Source organism: Merops nubicus, unplaced genomic scaffold, assembly GCF_000691845.1.
Source record: "Merops nubicus isolate BGI_N331 unplaced genomic scaffold, ASM69184v1 scaffold3828, whole genome shotgun sequence".
Classification (NCBI taxonomy): Eukaryota; Metazoa; Chordata; class Aves; order Coraciiformes; family Meropidae; genus Merops; species Merops nubicus.
This window is the reverse complement of record NW_008624948.1, coordinates 2931-12076: the sequence shown is the minus strand read 5'-3', so window position 1 is coordinate 12076 and position 9146 is coordinate 2931. Positions and strand designations below refer to the sequence as shown.

General features: G+C 41.5%; 1 protein-coding gene across 1 annotated transcript in view; it reads left to right on the top strand.

The window, feature by feature from the left end:
• Positions 1-8560, top strand: part of FARSB (phenylalanyl-tRNA synthetase, beta subunit) — a gene marked incomplete at both ends in the record, with an annotated part of 13391 nt that extends 4831 nt beyond the window's left edge. Inside the window, 8 exons of the mRNA XM_008945491.1 lie at positions 1814-1884; positions 3210-3271; positions 3356-3407; positions 4860-4921; positions 5337-5544; positions 5949-6029; positions 8052-8144; positions 8443-8560. Coding sequence (XP_008943739.1) covers positions 1814-1884; positions 3210-3271; positions 3356-3407; positions 4860-4921; positions 5337-5544; positions 5949-6029; positions 8052-8144; positions 8443-8560 — 747 coding nt within the window. The remainder of the gene's footprint in view (positions 1-1813; positions 1885-3209; positions 3272-3355; positions 3408-4859; positions 4922-5336; positions 5545-5948; positions 6030-8051; positions 8145-8442) is intronic.
• Positions 8561-9146: the final 586 nt, after the last annotated feature.

Here is a 9146-nt window from a genome sequence, read left to right as displayed (position 1 = left end):
CCCTACTCTGACTGATAAGATCTGCAGCAATAATCTCTTTAGAAGTAACTTTCCTCATAGACCTTATCCATATCTTAAACAGCTAACCCAAATCTTCTTAAGAGAACAACTATTCTGAACTGAGGATAGTATCAGCCACTGTGGCTAATCCTTCTTTGTGAGGCTCATTCCAACTTCAGAGTGCTCCGTGTATAGACATTGCTAAAATGTAAACAATATGCAGTCCAAAAGCTTGAGCCAAATTTAATACCTGTGTCTATTTTAAAAAGCAGTATTTGAGGGAAGCTTCCAGGGTAAAGGTCCTTTTTAGATAATGAAATGTAAATATCTGTATTGGTTTTTGGGGATTATCTACAAGCACTTAAGTGAAAGGTTATATTTGTTTTGAAATGAGGCCAGAAATGCTGACTACATTGCATCTACAGAGAGGTACAGGAGAGCATCCCAGGGAAGGGAATACAAGATCCCTCAGTCTTGAGGGCTTCAGCACACCTCACTTCTAGTTGAGCTGTGACACAGTTTTCCAGGTAGGAAACTAAACCACAGAAGCTGAATGATTTGCTCAGGGTCAGTGGAAGGAAGAATGTCCATGTGTATCCAAGCATGTGCTTCCCTTTGCCTGCTGTGAGGTGCACCTGCAGTGGTGAATGGTCAGTGAAAGGTGAGGAGGACATGGATTTGGCGTGATCCTTATACAATGACATCCCCCTGGAATGTCATCCAGAGGGACCTGGACAAGCTTGGCAAGTGGACCCCTGTGAACCTCATGAGAGTCAGCAAGGCCAAGTGGAAGGTCCTGTACCTGAGTTAGGGTAATCCTCCACATCCAGCCGGCCCCGTATGCTCACAGAGCAGAAGCCCCTGGCAGCTTCGTCTGCACCCCCAGCAGTGTGGGCAGCAGGGCAGGGAGGGGATCCTGCCCCTCTGACCCGGTCTGGGGAGACCCCCCAGCAGGGCTGGGGCAGCTCTGGAGTCCTCAGCACAGCAGACACAGGGACCTGCTGGAGCGGGGCCAGAGGAGGCCACGGAGATGATGTGAGGGCTGGAACCCCTCTGCTGGGAGGCCAGAAGTGGACAAGTAGTTGGAAGCCAGCTACTGGGGGATTTGCATCCAATCTGCAAGAGAGACACTTCAGGTGATGCCCCCAAGTGTATGTTCTACTTAACTTCTTCCAGATGAGAAAGAGTTTTGAGTGCAACAGTGGTATGCTTCAGTGCACACCTCCTGATTCTAAGGACAGATGCAAAGAGAATTCCTGCCCAAAAGGAACCTGTACTACGAGCTGGATCAGTCACGTAGACAAACCAATAGTGTATCAGTAGACAGCATTAAGAGATCTTGATTACTCATGGACGTAGCTATGGACATTGATAGATCTAAATCACTTTTTAAAAAACATTGCATACATTCCTGTCCAAGGCTGCCTTCTTACACACCTCACACATCAAAAGCCAGGGAAGATGAGATGCTTTGGAAGTGCAGAACCACTCTGCCACCAGGAGGTGGCCACTACTCTGCTAGTTAGCTTCCTCAACTGGATACTGAGATACTCGTAGCTTTGTGTGTCTTTCAGTATAAACCTTAACCTGGTCAGTGACTCTGGTCTGTCTTTCTCTTTTTAATTCATAAATTTAAATATTAAAAGAGATGCTATTCTGGTAAGAGTTGTGAATGTTGGTGCAGTGGACAGTGGCTTTTTAAGTTGCAGAAGGTGACTGATCTTTCTAAATCACAAATAGAGTCACTATCAGTGCCACTGCAAAAAAAAGCAATAACCTTTCTTAACATGTTTTTTGTCTTCATGTGTTTTAGGTGATCACACGAAAATAAGCTTGAACACCAGAAATGTGTTTATTGAATGTACAGGCACAGATATTACCAAGGTAAATTAATCTCTCCTGCTTGGGATGTGCTGTAATATCACTGCTTTCCCTTCTGGGTGGTAGGACTCCATTACAAAAGCCTACAATGGCCAGGCACTTATTTTATGAAGCCAACCTCCCGTTTCAAAAGGGTGGGATACGTTGTAGGAGTGTGGAGTGCCCTCAACACAGCCTTGGGCGTGCTCTATAGACAGGGTTGTAGTTGCATTGCATTTGGTGTTTACTGTTTCTCTACATTGACACTAAGTCAATGAAAAGTAATGTATGAAAAAAATAATTCCAGTAAATTAGGGACTTGTTTTGTTGTTGAGCACTTTCTCTAAATCTGAAAAAAAAAGAGTAAAATTCACTAAGACGTGCCTGTTTTGCCAGAATACTCTTTGAAAAGAAATGTTTTGTTTCCTAGTTAAAATTTGTGCTGAGGGAAGGAAGACATCACTTTTTCTTCTTAGTTATCTTTTTCAAGCAGGGATGCTGTGCAAATAATTGTCAAATCAAAGCCTTTCCATATGCAAATTTTATAACTCGAAGCAAAGCATGAACACAGAGCAGTTATAATTGCCTGTGCTTGAATTCGGGTTGTGCATTCATTGATAGTTTCCCTGAAGTGTGTATCTTGATGCCTAAGAGTAAGAACACTTTTAACTTACCCTGAGACACAATGATAGATTAACAGCACAAATAAATTGCTGGGGAGTGGCTTCTAAGCAAACTAGTAAATACCTGCTTCTTGCTACTGCTTGCCTTGGGAGTAAAAATAAAAATAGTGCTGCTCTGTTTATATCAAGGAAATTAAACTGTGAGGCATCAAAAAAACAACCCCTGCAGATTGAAAGTTGATCTGAACCTGAAGATTACATTCTGTTATATTAATCTCCTAAAATATTAACTGTAAATCCAAAGATTTTGCAGTTGGGGTTATTTGATAACATGTTACTAAACAATGCACAGTCCATCAGCCTCTACGTTCTCACTTGAACTCCAGTGAAATCACTCATTGGACTGAAGGTTGGGAAGACCCAGCTCCAACTGGTAATAAAGACCCTGTGTATCTTCAGAACAGAGCTTAGCAAAGATACACAAATGCCTTAGAACCTTGAAAACCAAAGACTTCAAGTTTTGACAAATGTCTGCAGCAGAAAAACATTTTTAAAAATTCAATCTAGTATTCTAGACTGCTAGGATGTTGGGGTTAAAGTTATTAGAATAGAATTAAGAGAGTGTAAGACAAGATTTTTTTTCCCCTCTATTTTATTAAGATATTTTGTCTACTTCAATGCAAGTAGATGACAGATGTCAATGTGATTGTTATCTTTATTTTGTAGGCAAAAATTGTTCTTGATATTATAGTCACGATGTTTAGTGAATATTGTGAGAAGCCATTCAGGTGAGTATAAGTGTCCTCTCAGAGAGACATTGCACTTGGGCCATGTGTTCAAAACATTTTCACTCCTGTTTTTGTGTCTCTCAGTGTTGAAGCAGCAGAAGTAGTGTATCCAAATGGGAAGACCCACATCTACCCGGTAAGCATAGTGATGTGTGATCTCAGGGTCCTTGGGGAAAGGATTTTATTTACACCAAGTCTGGGAGGAGTGACATTGTCTTCTTTTTTCTGCAGCAGAAGGTTGTATTAGGTCTGTATATTAGTGAGTCAGAACCTTCTGTAGCCCAAAAAAAAATAAATCCAGCCTCCTCTTACCTAGGAAATTCATTCTGAAGCTCCACTAATTTATGACAAAGCTACAAATACAGTCTCACTGACATAGCCTGAGGCTTCAAAAAGAAGGGCAGGGTTTAAAGTTACGAGCAGTAACCACTGTTGTGGTTCAGAGTCCATGGGATATGAACATTTACAGGAACAAGTAAAGATTGCCATCAAAGGTCATAATCTCTGTCTAAAAACTTTAAAACCTATGTGTTCCAAAACAGGAAAAATGAATGCAGGAAGTCCTTAAGCCAGTGGACAACTGAAATCAGCCTCAGCATAACTTACTTATCAGATCTGGAAGCTTTAACGCCCCTCAGTTAAAATAACCTTGTGACTGGTTTTTTCAGTCTTTCACTTGGTAGCCTCCAACCCCAGAAAGGTCTGTGAAGCAGGATGTGGACTTCACGTGCAGGTTTGCCTGCATTCAGACCTCTTTGCAAGAACAGAGGCTTACTCTTTGTTCTCTTATTAAGAAATTCCTCCTGTTTCCTGAAAGTAACCAGAGATGTGGTTGAGTTCATAAAATCAGACCTATCAAGCAAGTACAAACTGTTTAGAGGGAAAAAAACTTATTTTTACTGGGAGTTTTTCTAGTGGTATTTTAGGTTTTTCATTTAGCAACGTCAGCTTTAATCAACAGAGGAAACACCTAGAATCCTGAAGAGTTAGCCAACAACACTGCAATCTTTGCAGTAACCAAAGCAGCTTTCTTACATTAAACAGAGAAAAAAATCCCCAATGTTTTAGATGCTAAGGTTTTTAAGGAGATATATATATATAAGTTTAGAAACACCTATGTAAGTATGTACGAAATAACTTCCATAAATAGGTTGCAAACTTCATAAGTAAAACACCAGTAGATATTTCTGTGCCAATACGCAACTAGGAAGTTTTCTTTTCCTCCTAAAAGTCATTTGATCTGCACTAGACCATGAGATCTCATGCATGACCACTCACTGCTTAAGGGTTTTGCCTTAGGATGAGCTGGTGACTAGAAATTTTCAGCAACTCTCTTGCTTGTATACATCAGAACTTACCAGAAGTTTCAATACTAGGAATTTCATGCTGCCTTCAGCCTTGAACAGCTTTTAAATCATGTGTATTTTCAAGAAAAATGTTATCTTAAAATATTAATTCTAGACTAGTATTCTACACTTGTCTTCTTTAGTATTGTAATTAGAAGAAACTAGATTTAAGATATCAAAATTGAATCCTTTTAGGGAGAAATAGTGGGCACCATGTATGCTTAAAAGTTTTGTCTTTTTAGGAGCTGGCTTACCGAAAAGAAAAGGTGAAACCTGAACTCATTAACAAGAAATTGGGAATCAGGTATGTTATTGCAAATGAAAACGTAGTTTTCATGAATAGTGAAAAAGGCACTAGAACACATGGATTATTGCACTGTTTTAAAAATGTTTATGCTCTGCAATTTTTATTTTTTTTTTAATTTATCCAAACTTCAGGGGTTATCTTGGGTGATTAGGTCAGCTCCGTAAGACTTTTCCCCTTGTTTTCAAGGAAAGTGAATGATTCTTTATGGCCTCACAGGACTGTTATGTGAAGTAAGAAAGTGGGACAGTTTCCAGAGCCAGAACCCAAGGTGGTTCTGATGGAATGCTGAGGCCTTAAAGCACTTGGAGATTCTCCAGGGTGGAAGGCAAGGCCGCAGAAACACCGATTCCTCTAAAAAGCCGGGGGATAAAACCCAAGATGCATAAATTACTACTCTCTTGTTTTGTTTCAGTGAAACTCCATCGAGCCTTGCAAAACTGCTGACCAGGATGTGTTTGAGCTCACACGTCACAGGGAATGGGACCAGCCTAGAGATTGAGATCCCTCCTACCAGAGCCGACGTTATCCACGCGTGTGACATCGTCGAAGATGCAGCAATCGCTTACGGCTATAACAACATTCAGATGACTATTCCAAAAACATACACCATAGCTAATCAGGTAAGATTGCCCCTTCAAATGAACGCTCTGTTGTCAGTAAATGACTAGTGCATGCCAGAAGGGCTTTGGGGAAAACAGAACCTAGGAATTAAATATTTTGACATGCTTTGCCTCGAGAAGTATTTACCATGGGTAGGATACAAAACAGATGCCCCGCTGATTTGAATAAGTCCAAGATCAGTGGTTGCTGGTATTTGAAAAAAGGCAAGGTTTAAGTAGGGAGCCCGTATTAAATCTCTAATTGGGAGATTCATTTCCTGAGGCAAGCCTAAAGGCAGCTGGCTGATGCTTTTGAAAATTTTAAGCACACAAGCCGAGTACCTCCCTAGTGGCAGAGTCACCTCAGGAAAGAATAGAAAAATGGTGTTAGATGGAAGCTGAGAACTTTTTCTGTTTCATTTCAGCTCCCTCTCAATAAGCTCACAGAACTCCTGAGGCTGGACTTGGCAGCTGCTGGATTCACTGAAGCACTCACTTTTGCTCTGGTATATTATATTGTATTTATTTCCCATTTTTATTAGTTGCGTGTTAGAACAGCAATGCAGCCAAAACTGCAGAGGATGGTCTGGGGGTATGGTGCTGCATGAGTGTCCCAGTATTATCCGTTACTGTTTTGGCAGGTGATTGTTTCCTAGTGCTTTGAAATGCTAATATAATATTTTGTGAGTTTGTAGGTTAGAGAACTCAAATGAGTGGCTGTTTATGTGGCATGTATTTCTAAGATTAGAGACAAAAATGGCTGCTGGAGTCCTGGGTTTAGTTTAACTCGACAGGATGATTGCAAGACAGCACGTCCCTCTGGAGACTTTGGTCACCAGATGTGAAATGAATCACAGTTTGATAATCCAGAAAATAAACAGATACTTAGTACTTTCTGGTGTCTATTACTACACTTTTGAGATTACTCTGTTTCTATATTTCTTTTTATTCTTGTCACTTCCCCATGATTCTCTGCCTTAGATGCCTAATAAATAGTTATGCAGCAAAGGGCATATTTTAAGACTACGTGTAAAAAAATGAGAAAGCACACTAAGGGGACCCAAATTCCTCTGGAAGTTTCACCACAAGTGGGTTTTTTTTTCCATGGAAGAACACCTTGAGAATTTGGGCTTTCAAAATACTTAATTTTCAGCACTGAATAGGTAATATGTTTAAAAACACTGAATATATTATATCAGTACACCTGAGAACCTTTATTAACTTCAACAGCAGAATTTCACAGAATGATAGAGTCATTAAAGTTGGAAAAGACCTCTAAGATCATCGAGTCAAACCATCACCCAACACTACCATGACCACTAAACCGTGTTCCAGAGTACCACATCTACAGGCTTTTTGAACCCCTCCAGGGATGGGGAGTCCACCACCTCCCTGGGCAGCCCGGGCCAGTGCCTCACCAAATTTTGGAAGATCATGCAGTCTGTCTTCTTATCATATTTGTAGTTCTGCTGTGGCAGGATGAAATCCATAGTCTGCTGTGTCACCAGCAGCATGAAAACACTAGTGTGAGGCCTATGACTATGACAAATACCATTGGCTCCAAATGAGCCAAAAAGCATTTAGTTAAGTCACAGGAATACAGTAGAGTTTGGATACACATCTGATAACTGTTTAACACAGTTCTCTCCTCCTGTGGTCAGTATTCGTTTAAGATTTTTTTTATTATTACTCAATAATCTGCTCTTTCAGATGGTATCATCTGCTCCTTTTCCTCACATCTGGTCTATCAACACACTTCTCAGAGCACTGCCAGTGCAAAGGGACTGCAGCATACAAGCAAATCCACAATTACATGCCTAGGCTGATGTTGGTTTCTTTACTACATTAATAAAGCTATAAATTCTGGGAATCTGTAGTGTGGGTCTTAGCAGCAGCATCTGTTGCTGTGTGGGCACAGACATATCTGAGCCTGGTACAGTGCACATGTATTGCTTTACAGACCAGCTGAAAAATACACCTGGAGAATAAGGGCTTTTAAAGTATTCCAACTCAAAAAGAAACCCAAACCCAGCCATGAGCAATGAGAAACCTGTGCAGCTGTGGAAGTCAGGGGCTTGGCTATCTGACCTGTTTTTCATAGGCAGTACTTTCCTTACTGAACGTAGCCCCCAGGTGACTGTTTTCTTTGTGAGAAGGTTAGGGTACCAGTTCCTTTACAAGTGCTATTTTCAGAATAAAATACTTTACCCACTGCAAGTTGGGGCAGAATCTGAGCTTGTGTTTTCAAAACAGACAACAGCAATCCATGACAGAAACCTAAATAGACACTTTTTTAAACTATCTCTATTTTGGGTGGTAATTAACATTTTTGGATAAACCAGTTTGCCGACTTAGTCTTAAGATTGGGGCTTAATTTTTATTCTGAGTGTCACACAGGAGAGCATCTATTATGGGGCCTTAGAGCAAGTGCCACAATTGCATTGTTCATTCTTGATATTGGGTTTCATCACTGGCTTGCTATTTTAAATACTTGACCTTGGTGTTTTTTTTTTATCTTTTCCTTTTAGTGTTCTCAAGAAGACATTGCAGATAAACTTGGTGTGGACATCTCTGCAACAAAAGCAGTGCGCATAGCAAACCCCAAAACTGCAGAATTTCAGGTGAGAGACTTCAGGGCCAGTTCTGAGGGAAACATAGGCACAGGTCATGTCTTTAAAGCATCTGTGAAATGATGCCTGCTCTTTGAGAAAATACAAAGAACATGCAGAGAATGGACATTTTCAAGTTTAATAATTCTAAAGCAGTGATACTTAAACGTAAGAGATAAATGCAGTACTTGCACCTGGACACTTTCAAACTCTTGTTACAAATGAGCATGCCAAAAAAAAAAAATGAGGAAAATGACCATTAGCCCTTTTGGAAGGTATTTGACTTGCAGCATTGCTGTTTCTCCTGCAGGTGGCACGTACAACCCTCCTGCCTGGGCTGCTGAAAACCATTGCTGCTAACCGGAAGATGCCCTTGCCTCTCAAACTCTTCGAGATCTCTGACATTGTAGTGAAAGACCCTAATACAGGTAAGAGAGGGTTCCTCAAAAATCTTTGAGAATGGAAATATGTTTACATACCAAATGCCATTCGGATCATTTTGGATGGAAGAGGCCTACAAGGTCATCAAGCCCAACCATGAACCCAGCACTGCCGAATCACCACTCAACCATGTCCCTCAGCACCACATCTGCACAGCTTTTAAACCCCTCCTGGGATGGGGACACCACCACTGCCCTGGGCGGCCTGGGACAGGCCTGGACAACGCTTGCAGGGAGGAAATTGTTCCTCAGGTCCAACCTAAACCTCCTCTAGTGCAACTTGAGGCCATTTCCTTTTGTCTTATTACTTCTTCCTTGGGAGAAGAGGCCAACTCCCACCTGGCTCCAGCCTCCTGTCAGGGAGTTGTGGAGAGCCAGGAGGTCTCCCCTGAGCCTCCTTTGCTCCAGGCTCCACATCCCCAGGTCCCTCAGCTGCTCCTCACCACACATGGGCTCTAGACCCTTGCCCAGCTTTAGTGCCCTTCTCTGGCCACACTCCAGCCCCTTAAGGTCCTTCTTGGAGTGAGGGGCCCAAAACTGAACCCAGGATTCGAGGCGTTCCCTCGTGAGGGAA